Raw genomic sequence first — 27,140 nt, 5'->3', positions numbered from 1 at the left:
ATACTATACTTGATCTTAGCCAAAAGGCCTAGAAGCAAATTATAGTTATATTATATAAATATTATAATACCTATATAGTATTATATTCATATTATTAAATACTAATAAATAGGAGACATTTCATGTCTTATTCCATTTTGTTTCTTGAGTACTTGGAGTATTGTCTGGTACTCAATTGAAAACCAAATATTTGCTGAGTGAATGAATAAATGAATGCGCTTGCATGGTGGAGCACTAAGAATAACCAAATATGAAATCAAGAAAGCGAGCTGCAAAGCTACACATATGTATGATCCCATTTTGGTATAAAATGAACTAAGTAAATAAATAGTAATCTGAGTATGGAAAAAACTGAAGGAATTTTTTATGTATATTTTATTTTATTTTATATATTTTATACATCATTTTTCATTTTTGCACAATGTATGCATGTTCACCTTGGTTATATTCCCCATACAATTCCCACCCTCCTTTATTTTGACCCTAATCTCCCTTCCCCTTACCCCCCCAATAGTGTGTCTCTGGTTTATAGTTGCTTGTTGATTTTGGTTTTTACTTTATTATAATTAGTTTTTTCCTGGTCCCTTATTTAAGTTTTCTAAATTCCTGCTATGAGTGAGACCATCCGGTATTTTTCTTTTTCTTTCTGGCTTATTTCACTGAGCATGATCCTTTTTAAAAACTGTTGATAATAGAATACACTTTCTGTGTTTTATCTTATGTAATTTTAAATAGTATGTAACTTAAATTTATAATATTAAGATCAATAGATATTTAAGTTGCATTATAATATTTGCTTTATTTTTATGTTTTGTAGGTTTGTTTCAGTCCTTGAAAAGCATCATTAGCAATCCTCTTTATGTTTTTATATTGTGTGCAACACTGCTTCACTTCAACAGCTTTATTGGTGCTCTTACTTATAACTTTAAATATTTAGAACAACAGTATGATCATTCACCATCTGACGCTAACATTCTGCTTGGTAAGAAATATTGCTTACCTATTTGCTGCTATGCAATATACTATCAAGTAATTGAGTTTCAAATGACATTATGTTGTGAAGGTGATTTTTTATTTTAGCAAATTTGATTTCCTTTTATCTTTTTACAAATCTTATAAAATTTGTCAAATGTGACATCATCATTGTTCTGTATCTGAAATTGTAACTCATATTATTTTAGGAGATGAGTTCCTAAGGAAAAGTTGTGTGTAAACAGAACATTTAGATGTGACTTCTGCCTAGTTGTATCTTATAATTTAGTGCTGAGATCCTGAGACAAATCCTTTTGTAGTGTAATCATAATTCTATAACTCATGGATTTTTGAAATCAGGACTCAACTACTTAAAAAGAAAAAGGACACTGATGTTTCCAAACAAAAAGTAAATTTAAACAAAGTATTGGTGTGTTTATAATTCAAAACATATTTTGGAGAGCATTTTTGCAACAAAATCTGTTTTCAAGGGCATATTGAAACTTGATTAGGAAGGAAAGATTTTCTTATATCATTCTTTCTCAATTCATAGCATAAAAGATTCTTAATAGCAATACACTACCCAGTACAATAGGTCATAAGTAAACAAGATAATAATTCCATATGATGCTGCTCTTGAATTTAAGGATTTAATTGTAAAAGTTGTTTGACTCCCAGTAAAATTCCAGCCTGGATTTTTTGTTACAAAATTACCTTTGAAATAGTATAATGCATAAGCTTAAATAACTCATATAGGACAATGAATGTAAAAGTTATAAAGGAATTAATTATTTTTAATACCATATGCAGGCCTGTTTATCATCTCAGGCTATATGTGTTTTTGGAAGAAGAAAGAAATATTCATGCAAGTAATTCTAAAGTACTGGGCAAATTTGAGTGAGGTTCTGAGGATTAGAATTCTTCATTTTGAGGCAATAAAGATTTTAGATGGTAGGATGAAAGTCTCACAAACAGGGAGATCATGTTTTGTTATTTTTCAGGAGAAAAATGTATACCTCAGAAACCATCTGTTCAGACATACAAATATTCTCAGTCACTGTCTTCTGCTCTTGGAGAAACCTAACTCTCAGCATTAGCAGAAAGAAGTGATATTTGTCTGTTTATTGGTACAGTGGTCTGTCTGTACATTCATCCTGTCCTGCTAGCCCTTTAATTAAGAAATAATAGGATTTTTGAATGAATTTTGCTTGTATCCCTTATGTTTCTTATATAAAAACAATTCAAAATATATAATTACAATTTTTCTCTTCTTTCATTTCTAGGAGTCATATTCTTACCAACTTTTGCAGCTGGATTATTAGCAGGAGGATATATCATTAAAAGATTCAAATTTACTTTGATTCAAGTTGCCAAATTCTCATTTTCTGTCTATGTAATCTCCTTCCTCCTGGCTTCAGTCAATCTTATGCTAATCTGTGAATCCAAATCAGTTGCTGGCCTAACCTTGACCTATGATGGGTTTGTATATATCAACATATCATTTGCCTAAACTGTATAATTTATAGTTGTATAAATTGTCCAATCTAGAAGATTCTAAGGAAAACAAGGCAGATAGCAATGTTAACTAAACTTTCTTTTAATCGAGAGAAATTTCAACTAAGAATTCTTAAAATGTCCATTTCTTAAGATATCAAAACTCCTTTAGCCTTTCCTTAATAAGGAATAATAATAGTTATCATTTATTAAGTGCTTACAATAAGTGATAGGTACTTTCATCCCTATTTTATAGATAAAGAAAACAAGTTTACGGAGATATTAGATTAAGATTCTGAATGAAATTTGTGGTTCTTGACACCAAAACTCTTTTTTTTTTTTTTTCTAATTCTGTATATTTATATGTCATTTTTTTTTTTTTTTTTTTTTTTATAAATTTTATTGTTATATTCCCCATACAATTGCTGCCCCCATTCTGACCCCAATCCCTCCCCTCCCGCCCCCGCCCCCCTAAAAGTGTCTCTGGTTCATAGTTTTTTGTTGATTTTGATTTTCACTTTCTTATAGTTTTTCATTTTCCTGGTCCATTATTTAAGTTTTCTAGATTCCTGCTATGAGTGAGACCATCCGGTATTTTTCTTTTCTTTTTGGCTTATTTCGCTGAGCATGATCCCTTCCAGCGCCATCCATGTTGCAGCAAATTGCATGTGTTTATCTTTTTTTGAATGCTGAGTAATTCCATGGTATATATGTACCACATCTTCTTGATCCAGTCATCTATTTTTGGGCATTTGGGTTGTTTCCAAAGCTTAGCTATTGTAAACAGTGCTGCTATAAACATAGGGGTGCAGGTGCTCTTTGGAATTGATGTTTCTGTGTCCTTTGGGTAAATACCTAGGAGTGGAATTGCTGGGTCATATGGAAGCTCTATGTTTAGTAGGTCCAGAAATCTCCACACAGCTCTCCACAGTGGTTGGACCAGTTTGCACTCCCACCAACAGTGCAGAAGAGTTCCTTTTTCTCCACACCCTCGCCAACATTTGTTGTTGCTAGTTTTTTTAATATGTGCCATTCTCACTGGTGTAAGATGGTATCTCATGGTAGTTTTGATTTGCATTTCCCTGATGACAAGTGATGTTGAACATTTTTTCATATGCCTGTTGGCCATTTGCATTTCCTCTTCAGAGAAGTTTCTTTTAAGCTTTCTGCCCATTTTTTGACTGGATTATTTCTTTGTTGTTGTTGAGTCTCATCAGCTCTTTGCAGATTTTTGTGATCAGTCCTTTATCATTAGTGTTGGGTGCAAAAATGTTCTCCCAGTTGACACCAAAACTCTTAGTCTTAATTACTGCAGTCTTCATGAGAGGAATATAAATGGTATTTTCCAAACGTCAATGAGCAACATTTATCTGCCATTAATTTTGATGTCCAACTATTACTTTTATAAGGAAACATTTCCTTATACCAGTCTGTTACCACTCAATCTGGTAAATCAAAATATAGGGCACTAAAACATTGAACTTTAGAGGTAAATAACTTAGAGAGCATCAACACTTTCATACCCTTTTCCTTCATTCATTGACAACTTTGAAACATTAGAAGCCGTACAATAACTCCAGACTGATGCTTTCCTAAATCATTTGTTCCAATGCTGCTCTGTTGTTAGGGCAGGCCCCAACCCAAAGCCAGCTCCCTGATAACAAGTATAGTAACTACCATTTATTCAAAAGGAACTAACTAGCATTATATGGGATTTTATTCATCTGGTAAAATTTTTCTGAGTGCCTCCTTAAAGATACATCAACTCCCCCATGAAACTCATAGTATAATAACAAATAACAGAATCAATATAGTGAGCTTTTATGAAATGTTAATTGCTGAGGTAAGTTTGAATCTATGAAAGCATTATGAAGAGATCCTCACATGTGGTCTGAGGGTCTTATAAAGGATTCTGAGATCTTATCACAGGATAAACAAGTTCTAAATTATTTTTATTGTAATACCAAGTTTGTATTTGCCTTTTTCATTTTCATCCTCTCCTGAATGTAATGTGATATTTTCTAAAATCACAAGATACGTTCTATCATCAGCCTAATGGCTGATGACATTTTGCTTCTGTGTTCTGGTGTATTATTATTTTTTATATTTAATAATTATCAATTATTAATAAAATAATAGTAATTTCTAATACTGTATATATGAGTAGATACAACTCACTTGAAGACACCTTTGGGGCCTTCAATACTTAAGAGTGTAAAGAACTCTTGAGGACAAAAAGTTTGAGAACTACCAAATTAACTTTTTTCCAAAAAATTTCCTGTGTATTTCATGTCATTATCTATGAATTACAAATGGAAAAATTGATTTCAGAAAGAGTAGTCACATTGCATGAAGTGGCAGAACTAGTGTGAGCACAGGAGTATATACAGGGTCTGAATGGGTCATTGTCACTATGCTTCATCACTGCTAGTCATATATTCCCAAACAGAATTAGATATAAGACAGCTTTATTTTTTTTTAACCAGTTTCTTTCTTTTTTTTAAACATAAATAACATAAATATTATTGGTATTTTATTTTATTTTTTTAATAATAAATTTTATTTTTATATTCCCCATACAATTGCAACCCCCATTCTGACCCCAATCCCTCCCCTCCCACCACCCACCCCCAAAAAGTGTCTCTGTTTCATAGTTTTTTGTTGATTTTGATTTTCACTTTCTTATAGTTATTCATTTTCCTGGTCCCTTATTTAAGTTTTCTAGATTCCTGCTGTGAGTGAGACCATCTGGTATTTTTCTTTTTCTTTTTGGCTTATTTCGCTGAGCATGATCCCTTCCAGCGCCATCCATGCTGCTGCAAATTGCATGTGTTTATCTTTTTTGAATGCTGAGTAATATTCCATGGTATATATGTACCACATCTTCTTGATCCAGTCATCTATATTTGGGCATTTGGGCTGTTTCCAAAGCTTAGCTATTGTAAATAGTGCTGCTATAAACATAGGGGTGCAGGTGTTCTTTGGAATTGATGTTTCTGTGTCCTTTGGGTAAATACCTAGGAGTGGAATTGCTGGATCATATGGAAGCTCTATGTTTAGTAGGTCCAGAAATCTCCACACAGCTCTCCACAGTGGTTGGACCAGTTTGCACTCCCACCAACAGTGCAGAAGAGTTCCTTTTTCTCCACACCCTCGCCAACATTTGTTGTTGCTAGTTTTTTTAATATGTGCCATTCTCACTGGTGTAAGATGGTATCTCATGGTAGTTTTGATCTGCATTTCCCTGATTACAAGTGATGTTGAACATTTTTTCATATGCCTGTTGGCCATTTTCATTTCCTCTTCAGAGAAGTTTCTTTTTAGCTCTTCTGCCCATTTTTTGACTGGATTATTTTCTTTGTTGTTGTTGAGTCTCATCAGCTCTTTGCAGATTTTTGTGATCAGTCCTTTATCATTAGTGTTGGGTGCAAAAATGCTCTCCCAGTTAGTGGGGTTTCTCTATGTTTTTGTTATTGTCTCTTTTGCTGTGCAGAAGCTCTTTAATTTGATGTAGTCCCAGCTGTTTATCTTTGCCTTCACTATCACTGCTTTGGGTGTTTCGCCTATATTTCCTTCTATATATTTTATGGTTTCAGATCTTATGTCTAGTTCTTTAATCCATTTTGAGTTGATTTTTGTGTATGGTGTGAGGTAGTGGTCAAGCTTCATTCTTTTGCATGTAGCGACCCAGTTTTCCCAGCACCATTTATTGAACAAACTTTCTTTGTTCCAATGCATAGTCTTTGCTCCTTTGTCAAAGATTAGTTGACCATAAATCTGTGGGTTTATTTCTGGATTTTCTATTCGATTCCATTGGTCTGTATGTCTGTTCTTATTCCAATACCATGCAGTTTTGATGATTATGGCTTTGTAGTATAGTTTGAAGTCTGGGAGTGTGATGCCTCCATTCCCTTCTTTTTTTTTCAGGAGAGCTTTGGCTATTCGGGGTTTTTTGTGATTCCATATGAATTTCATCAATAATTGTTCTATTTCTTTGGAGAATGACATTGAAATTTTGATTGGAATAGCATTGAATCTGTAGATTGCTTTTGGTAGGATGGCCATTTTAATAATGTTTATTCTTCCAATCCATGAGCAGGGGATGTCTTTCCATTTCTTTGTGTCTTCTTCTATTTCTTTTAACAGTGTTTTATAGTTTTCTTTGTATAGGTCCTTTACCTCTTTTATTTATTTATTTATAGATTTATTCCCAAATATTTGATTTTTTTGTTTCAATAATAAAAGGGATGGTTTTTTTGATTTCTTCTTCTTCTGATTTATTGTTTGCATATAGGAAGGCTACTGACTATTGCATCTTGATTTTGTATCCTGCCACTTTACTGAACTGATTGATTAGTTGAATTAGTTTTTCTGTGGAGTTTTTTGGGGTTCTCTACGTATATTATCATATCATCTGCAAATAGTGATAGTTTGACTTCTTCTTTTCCTATTTGGATTCCTTGGATGTCTTTCTCTTGTCTTATTGCTCTGGCTAGGACTTCCAGTATTATACTGAAAAGCAGTGGTGAGAGTGGACATCCTTGTCTTGTTCCAGATCTTAATGGAATTGCTTTCAGCTTTTCACCTTGAGAATGATACTGGCTGTTGGCTTGTCATAGATGGCCTTTATGATGTTGAGGTATGTTCCTTGTATCCCAAGAATTTCAAGGGCTTTTATCATGAATGGGTGTTGCACTTTGTCGAAAGCTTTCTCAGCATCTATTGATATTATCATATGGTTTTTATATTTCTTTTTGTTGATGTGTTGGATAACGTTGATTGATTTTCGGATGTTAAACCATCCTTGTGTCCCTGGAATGAATCCTACTTGGTCGTGGTGAATTATCTTATGGATACATTGTTGGATTCTGATGGCTAAAATTTTATTGAGGATTTTTGCATCAGTGTTCGTTAGGAAGATTGGCCTGTAGTTTTCCTTTTTTGTGTTGTCCTTGTTCGGTTTTGGTATTACTGTAATGTTGGCTTCATAGAACGTGTTTGGTATTGTCCCTTCCTTCTCAATTTTTTGGAAGAGTTTGTGAAGGATAGGCACTAATTCGTCTCTGAATGTTTGGTAGAATTCATTTGTAAATCCATCAGGTCCTGGGCTTTTGTTTTTGGGGAGGTTTTTGATTACCATTTCAATTTCGCTAATTGTAATTGGTCTGTTTAGGTGTTCTATTTCTTCTTTATCTAGCTTTGGGTGATTGTAGAGTTGTAGGAATTTTTCCATCTCCTCTAGATTGTTGAACTTGTTTCCATATAACTGTTCATAGTAGTTACTGATTATTCTTTTGATTTCTGCTGTGTCCGTTGTGATTTCTCCTCTTTCATTTGTGATCCTGTTTATTTGTGCTTTCTCCCTTTTTTCCATTGTGAGCCTGGCTAGGGGTTTGTCTATTTTATTGATTTTTTCAAAGAACCAGCTCTTGGTTTCATTGTTCTTTTGGATTGTTTTTTTAGTTTCAATTTCATTTATTTATGCTTTGGTTTTTATTATTTTCTTCTACTGGTTTTGGGGTTTTTTTGTTGTTCTTTTTTCTAGATCTTTGAGCTTCGAGATTAGGTTGTTTCTTTGAGTTCTTTCTTGTTTCTTGATGTGAGCTTCTATTGCTATATATTTTCCTCTTATTACTGCTTTTGCTGCATCCCATACATTTAGGATATTGGTGTCCTCCTTGTCATTCAATTCAAAGAATTTTTTAATTTCTTCTTTGATCTCCTCATTAGTCCAGTGGTCTTCCAGTAGTGTGGTTTTTAATCTCCATGAGGTAGGAAAGTTCCTTGCCTTCTTTTTATGGTTTATTTCTAGTCTGATGCCTTCATGGTCAGAAAAGATGGTTGATATGATTTCAATCTTTGTGTATCTGTTGATGTTTGTCTTGTGCCCCAGTATGTGATCGATCCTGGAGAATGATCCATATGCGCTTGAGAAAAATGGGTACTCCTTGTTTTTTGGGTTTAGTGTTCTATAGATATCTGTTAAGCCCAAATGCTCTAGGTCCTTATTTAGAGCTTTAGTTTCTTTACTTATTTTTTGTCTTGTTGATCTATCCATTGTTGATAGTGGTGTGTTGAAGTCTCCCACTACATATGTGTTTTCTCTGATGTCTGTTTTCAGACAGGACAACAGTTGTCTGATATATTTTGGTGCTCCTTCGTTTGGTGAGTATATGTTAATGAGTATTATTTCTTCTTGAAGTATTGTCCCCTTGATCATGATGTAGTGACCATTGGGGTCTCTTTTTATTTTTTTGAGTTTGAAGTCCGTTTTATCTGATATAAGTATAGCTGTTCCTGCTTTCTTTTTTGGTCCATTTGCTTGTAGGATTGTTTTCCATCCTTTAACTTTGAGCCTATTTTTATCTTTTGTAGCTAAATGTGTTTCCTGGAGACAGCAAAAGGTTGGGTTTTGTTTCTTAATCCAGGCTGCAACTCTGTGTCTTTTTATTGAAGAGTTTAGTCCATTTACATTTAGAGTTAATATTGATATGTTAACATCTGTATTTGCCATTGTGTTTGTCTTTCCTTTGATTTTATTTATTTATTCTTTTAATAACTTTTTTTTTGGCCTTCTTTCATTGTTATTCGTCCCTCTGAGGTTCTGGCTTTAGGGTTCCTTGTAGTATTTTTTTGGAGTGGGGGTTTAGTCGTAATGAAATTCCAGAGTTTCTGTTTGTCTGGGAAGGTCCTTATTCTTTCTTCATAGAGGAAGGAGAGCTCTGCGGGATAGAGTATTCTTGGTTGGCATCTGTTTTCTTGGAGTCTGTTGACTATGTCCCTCCACTCTCTCCTTGCCCGTAGTGTTTCTTCAGAGAAGTCTGATGTCAGCCTGATTGGTTTTCCTTTGAATGTTATCTGTTTCTTCCCTCTTGTCAGCTTCATTATTTTTTCCTTGTCCTGGATTCTTGGGAGCTTTACTATTATGTGTCTTGCTGTATTTTTCCTTTCGTCATGGAAGTTTGGTGTTCTTCTGTCTTCTTGTATGTCAATTTTCAGCTCCTTCTTCGCATTTGGGAAGTTCTCTTCAATTATCTCCTGGAATATTTTCTCTGTTCCTACATCTCTCTCCTCTCCTTCTGGAATTCCTATAACTCTTATATTTCCTTTCCTCATGGAGTCAGATAGTTCCCGAAGTCTTTCTTCGTTCTTTTTCCTTCGTACTTCTCTTTCCATTTCTGTTTTGGTTCTTTTTATTTCTGTGTCTTCAAGAGTACTTATTCGTTCTTCCATTTCATCTATTCTGCTTTCATTGCTTTTCCCAGAGTTCTTTAGTTCCTCCATTAATTCTTTGCTCTCCTGCGTTTCTTTTGCTTCCCTCTTTAGGGACTCAATTTCATTCTTCTGATCGTTGATTATTTTTCTCATATCATTGTTTTTCTTTATGATTTCTGTCACTTTTTTAATCATGGCAATTTTAAATTCTCTTTCTGGAAGTCTCAGAAGTTCTTCCAAGTTACTGTTGTTGCAATCTGGGGGGTGGTTTTCTTTTTGTGGTGTGCTTTTTTCCTGAGGAGTTGTTAGGTTGCGTGTGGTTCTTCTACTCCCTACTGTCTGTTTTCTAATTTGTCGTTTGCATTGGGACACTGTGTTGCTTGGTCGGCATCTTGGGTGAATTTCTCCGCTCCCCTCTGGCTCCTCCAGGAGCCATCTCTGGCTTCTGAGGGAGCTTTCTGCTGGTTTCAGGCAGTCTTTACTGAAGAAATGTCCCTGTTCTAAAATGGCGACATGGGACTCAGTCCCTGCGCATCAGTCTCAGGCACACTCTTCTGCGCGCCCAGTCTGCCCCGCCCGTGGGTGCCTGTTCCCTCTGTGGGCTCAGACTGCTGGTCGGAAGGGGCCTGGCATGGGCTAACTTCCCAGCTGGCCACTGTCTCCTCCGGGAGCCTTCTGCCCTTTTCAAGCAGTCTTAAGAAATTTCCCTGTTCTATGGGGTGTTAGTGACTTTTTTTTCTGGTCACTAGGTGGCGCCAGAGATCTCTCCTATTGTCCTTGGGGGGCTGTTTTTCGTCCCCCCACCCCACCCCGTGGGACAGGGAACAGAGCGGGAATGGTAGGGTAAACCTCAACGGCTTTGGGGTGCTGTGTCTGCCTTGTGCCCCACCGTCGTGGAGAACCCACGCCCCGAATTTCGTGCCCCGGGTCTCAGTTCCAAAGCCCTCAGTTCCAGGATGCGGGCTGTAGCCCAGTTCAGTGGAGCGGAAATGGCGCCTTTTGCACCCCACTCCCGTGCCTGGGCGCCTGGTTCCTGCTTACTCAGTGAGGGACTTTCACTTCAGTGAGGGCCTCCGCGCGTCTCCCCGCAAGCCTAGGTCGCAGGCGTGGGGACCTGGGCAGCCGCGATCCCGATCCGCGTTTGCTTTTCAAGTGGCGCGCCGCTTTTCCGCACAAGCTTACCGGCCGGCCCGGGGTGTGTGCAGGTCTCCTCCAGAGTCTCTTTGTTCTCTAATGGCGCCCGGAGCCGTTCTCTCACCGCCGCTGCGAATCCTGCAGGGTTCTCCACAGCTCCTGTTCACGGGGTGTGGTGGCTGCAATCGTTCCTTTCCACTCCCAGTCCCGCTGCATGGTTTGTTCTTGTTGGTCGTTTTAGTTTGTTGTTTTCCTCCTCTCTGCTGGTCGGAGAGTGCCGACTCTGTGGGTGGGGGAGGAGAGCAAGGTTCTGCGCTTTCCTCCCTTCTAGTCCTCTTTTATGGCCACTTTCTTCTTCAGGTAGTTTGCTGGAGTCGTCTGTTTATCTTCCGTGTCCCAGTTCTCACTGGGACCTGCCGCTTTTCCTCCCTATTAACTTTTTTTAATGGGAGATCTTACTCGCAGCGTCTCCTCGCTGCCATGTTGCTCCGCCCCCTCATAAGACAGCTTTAAATAAAATTATTGATATTAGAATTTCTGAATTTCTGAGTCCACCTTTTTCTTCATGTAAATTACTTTCCCATTTAAAACTAATTTGTCAATCCTCAGTTATTATCAAGAGTTTCACCAAAAACAAAAGAACTATTTTAGAAATGTATACGAAGAAACTTAACTCTACAAATAACCATTTTGTAATTTTAGCTATATATGATTATACTTTGTAAAAATAACCAATTTTACCATAAATTATTGTTAAATATGTTATACGTTCATATAAAAAAGAATATAGAATTTTTCTAGACCCTCATAACTGATTCTACTATTTTGAATTTTTAAAAAAAGATTGCAGGGATTCTACTTTGACCATGTCAGTTCTTTTCCTATATGGTTAAACTGTAGATTTTAAAATTCAACTTCATTATTCACAAATTCTTGAGACTTCACAGTGAACTGAGAGAGAAACCCAGTCTAAGGCTGCTTCCTAACTAAAGAGAAGCTAAATCTCAGGAAATAGGAAGCATTACATTTCTTGATAGAATCAGAGACTTCTTGTCCAAGTATTTTTTGGTTTATTTTTAATAATTTACATTGTCTCAGTCATAAACCATGTCTTGGTAAAAATGGAGGGTGAAAAAGTTAATATACACTAAATAAAAATATGGCCACACTGGCTTCATCACTTGTTATATTTCTCTAATTAAAGAATAGCCCTTTCCCCTTGTTACCATTTCTCTCCCTCCCTCTCTCCTCTCCTTTTTCACACTTCCTCCTTTCTCTCCCTCTGTCTAACTCTCTTTTTCTCTCTCATTGACTCTTTTTTGATATATGTATTATCTATTTCCAGAAATAGTCCAGTGGCCACACATAAAAACATACCACTTTCTCATTGCAACTCAGACTGCAATTGTGATGAAAGTCAATGGGAACCAGTATGTGGGAATAATGGAATAACTTACTTGTCACCTTGTCTAGCAGGATGCAAATCTTCAAGTGGCAATAAAAAACCTATAGTGAGTATGAGTTTTTACTTTCCTCTTCTTAACCAAAAGTGCAGAGTTGATTTAACAGTGGCTTATCAAATATTTCTATAATGAAGGTCTTCAGCAAAAAGATAAAAGAGAAAGACTGTCAGTGCTGTCTGTCATTGCCATAACTTGATGTTATATAAACAAAACCCTCATACAAAACCCTGCTTGACTCACAAACAGGTTTTCAAGTTGCTTGAATTCTCATTTGAGATTGCTCCTACTTTTCCCCCAAGAGTTTAGGAGAATATGAGCTTTTGGAAGACAATATAAATATAAATGCATTTAAGATCTCTAAGAAACACCGGATTGACTTTTTCCATTTAGTCGCAGATCCTTTGCCTTTCAGAAGATAGGAGAAAGTCCTGAAAAATCCTTACCATTACTACCTCCCTTTCTGAAACAACAATGTATGCAAGTAAACTTTATCTCTGGGCTCACAGCCCATGTGACTTTCCAAGAAATTAATAGGATTTCATGCTCACAGCTGTCCCATTTTGACTTCCAATTTTGATGTCCCAAAGTTGGCACTATTGCCAGGCAGAGGGTCTAAAAACTGTCTCCTACTTGGCAACATCTTCCACAGAAATAATATTTCCTTCCTCATTCAGAACATTCACTTCTGTACAAATTGAGTTCTCCTCAGTCCCCTGGGTAACTTCTCATAATTGAGGTTCAGATATGGTGTTCTATAATCCACTTCCAGTCCACTCAATATTTCATAATGTTGGCCAGCCATCCCCTAGGCCCTTTCTTGTCACCAAAATTAACAACTATAATAAGCTGTGAGCTTTACTCTCTACCACACCCATCTGTCTTTGATTGTCAAACTTTTCCCATCTTTCTTATCCCTTGTTTATTAATTATTTTATTGAATGACTCTGACAACTTTGAAAAATAAAACACCTTTGAAGCTGGGCCACAGTTTTAATGAACTTGTGGAAAAATGGCCCTTGTGTGCCACAGTGTGGACTGTACTGTACAGCTCACATCTCATTTTCATGACTCTAGGGCCTTTCACTGAACTTGCCCCCATTTAATTCATGGTGTCACTTTGCCCATCAGTGAAGGCCTGGAAAAGACATGTTGTTGGAATCCTAAGGAGAGTTCTGTCTACTATGGGGACATTTTCTTAATGCTGTCAATGATTATACCATTTAGGGGGTACTGGGAAGATCTTTTACCCAATCCTTGCTAATAAACTGTCCCTTCCAATCACTCAAACTAATGTTCTTTGTACCTAAATTTGGCTTTATTGGTCAATAGACTTTTTACATAAAGGATCTCTCCATATTATTCCTAGTGAAAAAAGTAAAGCTTGATGGTCAGGTAAGTTTGGATTCAAATTCTTTCATAATTCCTCCTTCAGTCATTAGTGTTTAACACAAATAGGTTCAAAGTAAACTTCCCTTAAACCTTAATTTTGCCTAGACTCAGAACAGAATTTATTCAAGACACTAATCTGTAAAAACTCTGCCAAATTAAATCTCTAAAATTATTTCTTTCTAAAATTCCCCCTTCTATCCTGTAACACTTAGGGCATTCTCTTATGTCCACCCTCTCTAGTAATGATAGCAACTCTCCTATAAGCTGTCATTATGCTCTTAGATGTTGTGTTTGCAGGTCATAGTAGAGTTCTAGCCCCTCTGCCCTGCCCTGTTTCCCTGTCTCTGTCCCATTTCTCTGGACTCTCTTCCATTCTGAATATCAATATCATCTCAGGTTTTGGCCTCTTCCACATTGCTGTATTTTCTTGGTTCTCTGGGTGATCCTAGCCTAGAGACGCTCTCTGCCTTTAATATAGATTGTTAAAGACAGTAAGTAGGTGTGTTAGAAGAAGTAAAAATAAGTAGGAAAGAGATATTTAAAATAATATATATTAACAACAATGTTATATACTGTTTGAGAAGATAATTTCTTCTATTCTTTCCCAGCTTTTAAATTAAAAGATGAATTAAATGTTAATAGGAATTATATTTTCTTGTCTAGAAAGAAATCTAGGAAACTATTTTGCCTTTTAACAATAAAGCAACCATCTTTTTAGAATATATTAGCTTGAATGAATGAGATTTCTTTAAATATAATGGAATATATTTAGAGTCTAGTTGTATTTTAAAACATATTCTTTAATTTTTCAAAAACTATTTTTTAGGTGTTTTATAACTGTAGTTGTATAGAAGAAACTGACTTCCAGAATAGAAGTAACTTGGCTCATTTGGGTACATGTCCAAGAGATGGTCGGTGTATGAAGAAATTCTATATTTATGTAGGAGTACAAATGTTGTCTAATTTTTTCACTTCATTGGGAAGCACCCCAACTATCATGCTGGTTTTTAAGTGAGTATGACTTTTTAAAAGTGTTTGTATGTATATTACAATAAACACATCTAATAATCTACATTTTTTTTGTAATGTGTTCAGAGCCTAAATCATATTAGTTACATTTTTATTTCTACATTTTATTTCTATTCAGGGAAGTTCTGGGTGCTGAGGTTGGAAGAAACAGTTGAGCCTTATTAGCTCAGATAGTATGCATTTTTATTTTATTTTATTTAGGCTCTATTCAGAGCCTAAATCATATTAGTTACATTTTTATTTCTATTAGTTACATTTTTATTTCATTAGGATTATCGCATACTTTTAATAATAATTTCTCTGATTCTTTTTTTTAAAAAAGATTTATTTACTTATGCATACAAGAGCTGTGGTGTAGGCCAGAGGTGAGAGAGGGCGGTGAGAGGGTTCACCAGAGACAGAGTGGGGAGCAGAACAGGCAGATTGACTGAAATACACTGCCAAGGAGAGCAGCAGGCAAGCCAGGAGAGGTCTTGCGGGTAGCTCCCTGGCTGGGGATCAAACTCGTGCTGCGGTGGCTGCGGATAGCTTCATAGGTTGCTTCTTAACCCCTTGTGCCACCAGAGAGGCCCAATTTCTCTTGATTCCTCTATTACAAAAGTAAGATTCCATGTTTTCTCCTTTTACTGAGAATTTTAAGGCATAGACTGAAAGACTGCCTAACTGAAAGAATACCTGATTGTGGGGTGCCTGACACCCTAATTGGCCTACCACAGAAAATCACTTATTGATTCAATTGAAAGAAAACATTTGGAAGCCAGACTATGTAATGTAAACTTCTTTTTATGATATTGTAAATCTTTTAATCTGCCTACAGAATGGCTTTTAACCTAGTGGCTCATAATACTCTCATAGAAAGTAGAAAAATATGTGAGCAAAATTAATTCCTTGCTCTACTTGTTGGACAAATATTTATACATGCTTGGTGTAGGATATTCTGTAATAATAATTAAAAGAGATGAAGTTTCTGTTCTCATACAACTTGGAAAATAGACACTCTTGAGACAGAAAACTAAGAGACAGCAAAGACTGACACAAGAGTAACACACTTAAAGGTAGTCACATTTTCCAAATTGTCATTAATAAGGAAAATGGGTGCTATTAAAGGTAGTAAAAGGAGAACCCTAATTTAGGATTGAGATAAAGAGCTGTGAGGAAGAGGACTCAGTACTTCTAAAAAAAAAAAAAAAACTGATATTTAATCTGAAGGGGTAGAGAATAAAAGTTGGCCAAATGAAAGAACTTTATAAGGAATGGGTGTAGATTCCAGTGCATCTAGGCAGGACAGAGCTAGCATGTTTGAGGAATGAAAGAGGCTGGTCAGTTGGAACATTGGAACATAAGTGTAAGAGAAATGTGATGCATGGTAAGATTGAAGAATTAGGAAAGAAGCTGATAATAAAAATCCATTAGATGTAGTCGTTCAATCACCTAAAACTGAAAACATATAAAGACTTGATTGTAGGTCTAAAAATATACTCATATAAGTATGGCAACCTGGTAAGTGCACTGTCAGCCAATAACATGATGTGGAAGAGAAAGAAAATAGATTTATTAACGTTGTTAAAGTGGATATAGGCCTACAAACTGAGTCCGCAGTTGTTGGAATTTAGCTGACCCCAAATCCTGTCAAATTATTTAATTTAGACCGCAGGTATAGCTCCTTCTTAATATAAAATGTTGTTTACTCCAAAGAGGAAGACTTCCATATTTGCCAAATTCAGATTCAATAACTTACAGGAAGTCATCTCCAAACTCCATATTAGCTTGCATCTCAACAATTCTTTAGCTACTTCATTTAAAGTCTTCCATGAAGATAGAGTTTCGATCACTGTTCCATCATTGATGATAATATAGTTCATCTTAGAAAGTAGTTTAAGATCAACATTATTATTTTATCAAATCATTTATTGATCCCGCTCCAGTCTTTGATTTTATTGAAAGAAAACTGCAAAGCAGAAACTAGGATAAAAATTTAAACATTTTAATGATGTTTTAACACTTATATCATAAAGCCATTGTTAAAACTAGACTAAGGAGTGATGCCATCACTCATTCATATACAATGAATATATTCAATATGTATATCAGGGAAGTTCTGGGTGCTGAGGATGGAAGAAACAGTTGAGCCTTATTAGCTCAGATAATATGCATCTGGAAGTTATTTGATAAAAGAGTCCTGAATAAAGATTAACATTATAGCCCATCTGATGTGAGGATAAGTGAGCAATTCAGACAAGATGGCAGCAAAGGAAAAAGCTGAGATGGAGTTTGCTTGACATCTACAGGGTCAGAATGAAGATGTAAGGAAGAGAGCGGTGAGAAGTATAATGAGAGAGTCCAGAAAAATATGATCCAACCTTGTGAGTAGTGGTAAAGACTTTAGAGTTTATTCTAATCGTACTAAGAAGCCAGCAAGAAGATTTGAGTATTGTAATTACACAGCTGACTTACCCAACTAGAAGATCACTCTGACTATGGTCTTTGGGAGGCACAAATGGAATCAGGAAAAACAACAAGTCCTGCTTGTTCTTTACAGGAGGAGAGACTGAGGATGAGGATGGTAAAGGAAGTGGGGAGCAATCAAAGTCTTTGTTTTGAATTTATGGCAAAGTCAGTTAGAATTTACGGAAGAATTAGATGTGGCATATAAGAGAGAAAATTTACGGATCCAGGGATCTGGCCTTGGCTCTGGAAGGGTAGTGATACATTTTATTGAACAAGCTGGGGGAGACTGGGGAAGAGTAAGGTAGAGTAAGTGAGAGGCAAGAGTTCATTCTGTCCTTGTAAGTCCTAGTGACAATGCCATATATACAATCTGACTTTCAGGACAAATATTGGAGTCAGAGATACAAATTTCAAAATCAGTCACATACAACTGGCATTTAAATCCACAGCACTGTTGAGACTTTCTGGGGACTTCATACAGATAGAAACCTGATCCTCACATGAAAAGCTGGGCACTCTAACTTCAGAAACCAAGAAAAGGAGGACACTGCAGTGAAGGAAACAGACAGTGGTCCCATGAGTTCAAAGAAAAACCAAGAGAGAGTGAGAAAATGTGTTAAGGGCTGCTGAGAGGTAAAGGAAGTTAAGGACTAGGAAATAACCACTGGATTTCATTCCATACTGGTCACTATTAGCCTTCTCGAAAGTAGTACATGAAGATGGGGGAAAATAAGGCTGCTTTGCAAAGGATCAAGAGAAAAAGCAAGAAGGGGAAGTACAGCAGAAAAAGTTCCTTTTAGGATTGGTGTTATTAAAGGAAACAGAGAAAAGTAGTAACTAGCATGGTATGGCATCAAGTGTTCTGTCTGTGCTTTTAATGTCATTTTTGGAGTTGTTGGGTTCCAAGAGTGGGGACCTTGGGTTCACTCTGGGAAGGGTTTCACCAGAGTTCCCCTTTCAGTGGAACCAGCAAGTTTCCCAAGCAAGTTTTTCCATGACACAGAGACATTAGTTATAGCCAAAAAGGCAGGTTTATTATAAAAGGGAGAAAAGAATAAAGAACACTTGCATAGACATAGCCCGCAGAAAGGGTTGCCCCCAAAGGGACAGGTTTGCTAAGAGAGAAGTCTGCTTGGTGACAGGCAGGTGGCCTCGAGGAAAGCTGCCTCTGCTGAGGGTGATCAGTGAAGAGAAGCACTGGCATAGTACCAGTCACTGGCAGGCAGGTAGGCTGCCGCCCTGTGGAGAGAGAATGTTGGCGAAGCACTTGCATAGGCACAGGTGGGCAGTAGGACTGCTGCCCCATGCCAGTGCAGAGATTGCACTGATACGATCTTCTCTTTGGGAGCAGTTGCTGTTGATTTTCGATAACCTGTAGAATTTGAAAGGAACCAAGTCTATAATGGCCTTCAATCTCCATATCTTCACCTGTAGGTCTGTGTTCCCAACACTCCCTACAGTAGTCTACCTGCTTAGGTCTTATGCTTTATGATCTGGGCATTGGCACCTAAGGATCTTAGTGCCTATAGCTGGGTTAATGGCTATGTTAATCTCTTCTACCCCACCTCCTTGTGTGAGTCAGGTCCTAGTCTGGTGATCCCTCCTTTTCAAGTTTTCTATTCTTTTCCTCCATCACTTTTGTTAGAAATTATAGCATGCTTGTGTGGGGATGAGAATTATCCAGTAGAGAAGAAGGAAGTTCTATAGGAAGTAGGGGCCACAATGATTGGGAAAGAGGACAAGGAATAAGAAACATGGACCCAGACTTTTGTTCTGTAACATAAAGGAAGGTGGTTTCTGGGAAAATGCGGGAAACTAAATGAAGTGATGTATTTCTTTTCTGTTAGCTTTTCCTTTGTCTGTTAAATAGAAAGCAAGGTAATTAGCTGAGAGAGAGAGGAGAGTAAAGGAAGAGGTTTGAAATAAGATCAGGAAATGAGAACTATTAATTTTGAGGATTGGTAGAAAAACTGAACATGAGAAGGGGATAATAAAATGCAGTAGGATTGTTCTGGAGCTCCTAGGGGCTTGCATTTGCAAATTTAAAAAAAGCCTGGTCATGTCTTGCTGTTGATTTTTTCTCCTGTCAGCTCCCTTGTGGAGAAACTATCTCCTTGACCCTCCCCTGCCCCACTGCCCCAGTGGACTGGTGCATTTCCCAGCGTGGCTGGTGGGAGTGGCAGTGGCCTGTCCATTGTAAAAACAGCCAAAACCCTTTTCATTCATTTTCTCTCTTTATCTACGATGGAGGTAAAGAGTAGAAAAGTTGGAAAGGTGGCACCACAAGACTAGAAACCTGGCTCACTCAATGCTGGGAGCTGGAGGTGGGAGGTCTAAGTGATTACCATAGTCATTAACCCAGCTATAGAAGGTAAAAATCCTTAGGCCACCAAATTGTAGAGCAATTATCAGACTACTACAGAGAGTATAGGCAGAAGGCACAGACCAGAGGGGAAATGGCAATTGAGGGCCATTATAGAGAATCACTAGTCCTTACAAATCAACCTACTAACACTCTAGAACTGATGAAAACCCCTCCCAAAGGACAGAGGAAATGGAAATTGAGGACTATTAGAGAATTTCTGGTCCTTTTCAAATTCTGCAGTTATTCAAAAGTTAACAACTCCACAAAGCAATGAGCCTCTCCCAAAGAGACTATATCAGTGGAATTTCTGCAGTGTCAAGGAGCAGCAGTTCTTCTGCCCACCTGTGACTGTGCAAGTGTTTTTCTTCACCAACCTTCTTTGGTAAAGTAGGAGCAGCAGCCCTCCTGCCTACCTGTGCCTTGTGACCATGGCAGTGCTTCTCTTCACTGACCTCCCTTGGCAAAGCAGCAGAGGCAGCTGTCCTGCCAAGGCTACCTCCTGTGACTATGCAGACCTCTCTATTAGCAAACCTGTCCCTTTGGGGGCCAGCTCTTTCTGCCTGCTTCTGTCTGGGCAAGCATTGTTTACCCTTCCCTCCCTTTTTATATAAACCTGCCCTTTTCTGTATAACTAAAGCCTCTGTCTTGTGGAACAACTTGCCTGGAAAACTCACCAGTGCTGCTGAAAGGGGAGCCCTGGTGAAACTTTTCCCAGAGTTAACCCAAGGGCCCCCACTCTCAAAAACCCAGCATCTCCAAAACCAACTTCAACGTAGGACTGAAGTTTAATTTTCACTGTGCTATGTTTACTTTAATTTTTGCCTGTTTAATCCTAAGAACTTTCTGGAATACTTTTGCCAGCTCCACTCTATGATTGCTCTTCTATATCAGGTGCAATTTTGTGTAAAGATAATTTGAGTTTGGGGCCTCCCTGGTGGCACAGGTGGTTGAGCGCCTCACTGTAAAGCTGTCCACAGAGCTGTGAGGGTTCAATCCCAGCCGGCTGGGGAGAAACCCACATGGCGAGGCAGACCTCTCCTGTCTCGCCAGCTGCTCTCCTCAGCAGTGTATTTCGTCAGTCTGCCTGTTCTGTTCCCTGCTCTGTCTCTGGTGAATCCTCTCACCCTCCCACGCATCTGGCCTGTACCCCCATTCTTATATAAATAAATCTTTTTTAAAAAAGATAATTTGAGTTTTATGGTGCTACCTTATTGCTTTAGAGTCTCACATCTAGTGAGATAAGCCAACTGTTCCTAACTGATAAGGAAACTGAGGCTAAAAGAGGTGACTAAGTCATTCAGTTGAAATGAAGCATCATTTATCTTGTTATTCTCAAGAACATTCTCAATAGCATGGAATATCTTAGGAGGCACTTAGCAAATGTGTGTTGAGTGACAAAATGAACAAATGCTGTCATCCAAATTGTTCAAGGAAGAAATAAACCCTGTATCAGTTAATTCAGTATTTGAATAAAGTATTTTTTGAGCCTCAGTCACCCTCTCCCCATCCCACCACTGTTACCAGGATTTATTTTCCTTGATATACATTAGGGAGTCATCAGTTCACTGCACACAGAAAAGTAGAATTATGGAAATAATTTTCTAAAGGCAAGAGTGAGTTAAATTCTAATAGGTAATACAAATGTGCTTGCTACCTTTAAAATGGTATTTAAGTACACTAGACACTAGATTATAGGTCCTTTTTGACTCTTCTGGTTATATTATGTAACTCACAAATTATATTAGTCAACTTTTCTATTACCAGCAACAACAGAAATAAGATGGTAAAAAGAATTTTGCTAAGACTACATACAACCTAGATAAACCTACTCAAAATACCTGTGTTCTCTGAACTGACCATATAAAATCAGTTTCTTTATACTAATAAAGTCTGTTACAACCATTGGCTCATAGGATTTCATAAGGATCAGTGTGAATGTGTTTGTTAAACTGTCCTGAAATTGCAATGCATTGAATCAATAGGGAATACTAATTATCATTATTGTTATTATTTAGATATTTGCATTTTGAAACAACTGAAAATATGTCGACTATTAGCTTGAGGGTTTTCAGTTTAACATGTTTTACTGTTAAACTCAGTTTAATATTTGAGAGATGCTTAATGTTTCTTTGCCTTTATCTTATTTCAGAAATGTTCATCCTGAACTGAAGTCCCTTGCCGTGGGTTTCCATGCACTAATCATGCGTGTCCTAGGTATGATAAACCTGTCAATTATACATTCAAGGTATCAATATTCATGTGAAAGCACAAAGACTCAGTGTAATTAATTTCCAATTATAACTATATATTCTGTTTTGGTAAATGAGAAATAAGAGACAAAGGAAAACCAAGTGACCTACAGCCAATTTGATTGCTAATTAGAGTCAATCTGGTGAAAACAAGAAATGATATTTGTATTACATTCCCTCTAACACAAAAATAAGTAATCTCCAAAGTTTTTCTAGGAATATTTCAAGACTTAGAATACTTCTTCCTAGCCACCAAGGTGGAAGACATTCCTTCTACAAAGTGGGGTGGAAAGGTGCAAATGATATCATCCCTCTCCACTTTGTGTTCTTCTCAGGCTGCACAAGTAATCAAATCAGCATCAGGCAGATTAGTAAAGGAAAACAATCAATTTTATAACATACATATGGAGAATTCACATGGTTGTCAAGTCTAAAGAATAATGAAACATACCAGGATTATTTACCCTGCATTTTAGGCCCTGAGGCATCAAGGACAGAGAAGGAAAAAACTTCATAATGCAGCAAGGAGGGGGTGATCTCATCCATACTTTGAGAGTAAAGGTGAGATTCTTAGAACATCTTTACTGATAAACTTAGAACTGGATGAGACCCCCAAACTACAGTCTTCTAGGTCATAAAAGGAAGGGTAGTGATTGCGTCTTCCATTAGGAAACAAGCTGAAGTTTAGGACTTTTTGATCTCTTCTGAGACTAGGGAGGAGCAAAGGAATGAGGCAAGAATAGAAGCTTTTCCTAACTTGCAGGGCCCTTACTGCTCTCAAAACAATATATGTTCTTTAAGTATTGGCAATAAAATAGGCTCACAGGCCTGAATTGACCTCTAGTTCCCAAACCAAGGTGACAAGAGGCCCACTCAGGGCCTATTGGGAAAAATCTGTGTAACCCTTTGGTGGGAACTGATTCCACAGAGTAGTGCCCAAAGCAACTTGGGAGGTCTGGAAACCTGGTCAGGCTGAGGTTGTTGGAGCCACAAAAATAAACATTCTTCATTGTGCCCTGGCATCATTCTCTAAGGCTAAGCAGCAAACCTTTAGCATAAATTTAAAATGCAAGAGGGAATGAAAACTAAAAGTATAGAACTAAGCATCCTGGAGTAAGGGAGTCTCTGAGCTAAAGAAAGTTGAGCAAATTGTGGTTTCTGTTGTCATAGAATAGGGGGGCTGTAGATTCCAGCGGATAAAGGCCTATATCTAAATATTCAAATGAGGTGATTAGTGTAAGATTAGGAAATCATCTTTTCTCCTGTTGCCCGTTTTACCACATATAGAGAGGCAGTTGCTAGTGTAACAACTTCTTAACTAGCCCCATGAGTTCCCCTTTGTAAGACCCATTAACATTATCTGCTTATTTCTGGGAAGTAGAAAAAGGGTATCATCCCTCCAGGACTGGAGTAGAAGGCTGACTGTGTCCTGGAGGCCACCTCTGATGGCAAAAGGAAAGCCAGTGGGATGGGGGATGGGGGGAGGCTATCCCTGCGACCCTGACAGACAAAAGAAAAAAACATAACTTTGCCCAAATAACAAAGAAGAAGTTGCTCAACAAGTTATATTTGGGGAGAAGGCCATAGATGCTCAAAGGTATAAAGAAGAAATACAAAGAGCCTGGGGGAGGAGAAGCTGGAGGAGCTGCAGGGTTCCATTCCCACATTCTTATGCCCTGAGTCAGCTAGCTGCTTCCATTCTGACAGTTCCTCCAGATCCAATGGAGGTGCCTCCCTCCTAGAATCTAAGTCATAGATACTAGTGACTGAAAAATAGAATCTGGGGAGTTGGCACTTCTGATACTCTAAAATGAGATGCAATGGAAAAACTCTACTAATATAAAAAAGGAAGAAAAGGAATTTTGCCCTCACAGTTATAAACATCCTATTTTGATATGTCCAATAGATGGCACAATGGAAGCATTATTTTTATGAGAGGAATAATACTGCATACCAAATTTCCAATTTACAGTTGTCTTGAATATAACATGTATAAATTATGAAAGTTCTGTAGAGTATATCAAATTGAAAAAGGCATTTGGAAAATAGGTTCTTTAAAGCTTAAAATTCTAGTAATGACTAAGACCAAGGTTGTTACCTATAACATTTAGTTTATTCAGTTTGATCAAACCAATGGCATTTTGTGTGGAAAATAAATTATTGTCATATATTTTTCATTTTTTAAAGAGCAGCTCTGATGTGTGGAAACCTGTAAATTTATCACCCACTTTCTCAGTACCAGTTTTTCTCAGATATCTTGTTCTCAAACACCAGTGGCTTCTCATTTTTGATTTCTGAATCTCAGAAAATTGAAAATGATTAGAAGTAAATTGAATCAATGAAATCTGGAAACATGAAAGCACCATTTGTGTAATAATGTTTGTGTAACCATATAAAACTTAAAAGTTATCAGAATATAAAAATGAGATGGTAAATTGTGGATATTTCCATTCCAATGCCTGAAGAATAGATCTCTAGCAGAATGCCCCTAAAATTTTGGTCAAACTACAAGGCTTGGGACTGGGAATCAGTCTCAAAGTTTTATAGAAGTTGAAAAGATATAGAAGTTGATAGCCAGAGAGCACTTCTGCTATAATATAGCATATGTGTTCCTGCAAAGTCTCACATCTACAAAATCATACACTACAAATAGAAATTGGGTTGGGCACAGGCCACTGAGACATATAGGGGTCCTTGTGATCAAAAGTGAACAGAAACACTCAGCGCCACAGCCCAAACTTGGACAGCCTATGATGCTTCAGAGGGTATTACAAATGCATACAATCCACAGAGAAAAGTTGTAAGATTTTGGGCTCTAATGACACAGGATGGTGGAGGTGGTGCTCTGAGCCCAGAAAGAATAAGCTGCCAGGAGCCCAGCCTTCCATTAAGCTGGGCCTGTTCTTCTCTGGGGAGGGAATGCTAATGGAGGCACTCACCTGTTAGCTCTCTTAAAAACAGAGTTGAAAAATCTTCCTTTGCAGCTGCTGAGCTGTAAGATTTTTCCTTTCCCTGTGATATTTTAATTCTCCTTGCCTAAGAAAAATTACATATGAACCAACATGACTTCCATGTTTTACTGACAGCTTTCTCTTTTTCATCAACCAGACTTAAGGTAATCGGTATTATAAAAGAGCAGAATATACAGTCTCCCTCTTTCATGTTGACAGGATGAAGGTAGAAAAAAAGATAATTATTCTGTTATATGTGGTTTGAGACTTTGAGGCCTGACAATTTTGGCTCTTGAGTAGATTTAGACCAAAACACTGAAGAATCCTTTCTCGTTACGATGTGTGGTGACTGGATGAAAATGGATTACTCAGAATCCACGTCCAGAACAACGAGAAACCTAGAGGGACTACACCAAGAAAGTGCAGCCCAGCTCCCAGGGCAGTCTTGTTTTTGTTTAGAATCAGAAAATAAAAAGATCAAACGTGCAAGCAGGCAAATGGGGAATGTACAAGTGTATGGGGGCTGGAACCAGCTGGCACCAACCAAGGAGAAATAAGGTGACAGTCAAGAAAAGTCTCAGTGTTTATGCTACTCTAGCCATAACACCTATTGCTGTTTCTGGACATGCTGTTTTCAGCATGTATAGACCCTCACACCAGGACTTTTGCCCTGGGAGGTTTCTTATCTTAAACTTTCCCTGTTTCTGCACATGCTGTTTTCAGCATTTATAGATCCTAATACCAGGACTTTTGCCCTTCAAGGTTCCCTATTTCCCTGTTTCTGCACACTGAAAGGCATAGAACAGTCAAAGCAAAGAATAATCAAGGCAAAGACACAGAATAGTTGAAGCACATAATAATACAAGCTCCCACAAGTCCTCCAACATTTTCAACTGTTACTTAATCCAATATGAATTACCAGTTAAATTTGAAATACATTCCTTGCATTGATTTCTTCTTATCTTTTGTTGCAGGAGGAATTCCTGCTCCTATATATTTTGGGGTTCTGATTGATAGAGCTTGTATGAAGTGGTCCATCAGTCACTCTGGGAAGCAAGGGTCTTGCAGGATATATGATTCCACCTTATATGGGTAAGTTCTCATAAATATATTTCATTAATTGATTTTTTCTTTTAATTATATTAATTCCCAATGAAATGTCATTTTCAGTATAATAAATGTTAATATGTTATAAAATGTTAATATGTTTCAGTATAATAAATGTTATAATACATGAAATGTCATTTTCAGTATAATAAATGTTAATAGTTATAGCCACCACTTCCTACCACACTTTAGAACTCTTAGCAATTTGTAACTCAGTTATGGCCCTTATGATTGTCCTTTTAGTCAGTTGTGTTCATTACTAGATTCTCTAAACTATGTTTTTCTAAAAAAAAGCAATGCATTTGGCAATGCGTATACAACAAAAAGTCCGATGGTCCCCTTATAGTTTTTGGATTTAATATTTGGTGATAACCAGATAATTATCCATTGATTTATGTTGCATAGACAAATAGTGAGCAGTCTCTCATCTGAGGAAATCTACATTATGACAACAATCCTAAATGGATTCTGTTGGATAATCTCATGATTTGTTCATTTCCTTTTTTATCTGTTTTTATTACACATAAACAAATCTGTCTTTAAGACAGATCACCATTCCAGAAATACTATACTAATGGAAAACCCTTGGTAGATTGCTAATGACCCTTAGTTTCTGTGATGTGATAATCCTTCTAAAATAATTTTAAAAATCCCTTATGCATCAATGAAAAGATTCCCTAGAATTGTTACCCTAATATTTTTATGTATAATTTCAAACATCTTTTTTTCCTTTTAAAATCTACCTACGAGAGAGTGACTTTGTCAAACTAAATGAAATTAGAACATTGTCAATTTAAAGTGAAAATTGTTTCTTTTTCCCTTTTCATAGAAATACCTTCATTGGCATGATGCTGGTCTTAAAATTCTTAGCACTTATTTTTTATATTGTGTTAATTACCACTATGAAGAAAAAAAATCAAAAAGATACCAAGGCATCAGAAAATGGAAGAAAAATCGTAAATGAAGCAGACTTAGAACCCTTATATAATGATGGACATTTGGTGCCTTCTGCTAGAACAAACAATGAAGCACATATTTAAGGGGAGGGTGAAAATTCTTTTGTTACTGTGTGTCAACCAATGGGTTATATTAAATCCATAGAATGTTACTTCTGAGCAGTTCTGGTCCTTGACTGACAATTCTCATACTCTTTCTACAATGGAACAATGAATCATCTCTGAATTTATAATAAAGAAATTATAAATGAAAAGGAATGAGAATACTCATTCAGGTATGACTCTGCATTTCTGGTTAAGATTAGAATATGTGATCTATACAAATTTAAAGTGAGAGGTATAATTAGTATGTATTAGATGGTAGAGTA

At 37.1% G+C, this 27,140-nt stretch overlaps 1 protein-coding gene across 4 annotated transcripts in view; it reads left to right on the top strand.

The window, feature by feature from the left end:
* Positions 1-27,140, top strand: part of SLCO1B3 (solute carrier organic anion transporter family member 1B3) — an 81,428-nt gene extending 54,288 nt beyond the window's left edge. For 3 of the 4 annotated variants that reach the window (XM_054696406.1, XM_054696405.1, XM_037514260.2), the window contains 7 exons: positions 818-982; positions 2,256-2,451; positions 12,161-12,326; positions 14,494-14,678; positions 21,659-21,723; positions 25,684-25,801; positions 26,646-27,140. In XM_054696406.1, coding sequence (XP_054552381.1) covers positions 818-982; positions 2,256-2,451; positions 12,161-12,326; positions 14,494-14,678; positions 21,659-21,723; positions 25,684-25,801; positions 26,646-26,856 — 1,106 coding nt within the window. In that variant the 3' untranslated portion in view covers positions 26,857-27,140. Of the gene's footprint in view, positions 1-817; positions 983-2,255; positions 2,452-12,160; positions 12,327-14,493; positions 14,679-16,984; positions 17,073-21,658; positions 21,724-25,683; positions 25,802-26,645 lie in introns of those variants that run through there. The other variant, XM_037514261.2, reaches the window with a different exon arrangement.

The sequence above is a fragment of the Talpa occidentalis genome, unplaced genomic scaffold (genome assembly GCF_014898055.3).
Source record: "Talpa occidentalis isolate TD23 unplaced genomic scaffold, MPIMG_talOcc4v2.1 talOcc4.16, whole genome shotgun sequence".
Classification (NCBI taxonomy): Eukaryota; Metazoa; Chordata; class Mammalia; order Eulipotyphla; family Talpidae; genus Talpa; species Talpa occidentalis.
The sequence above is the reverse complement of the archived record's forward strand: the minus strand, read 5'-3'. Positions and strand labels throughout refer to the sequence as shown.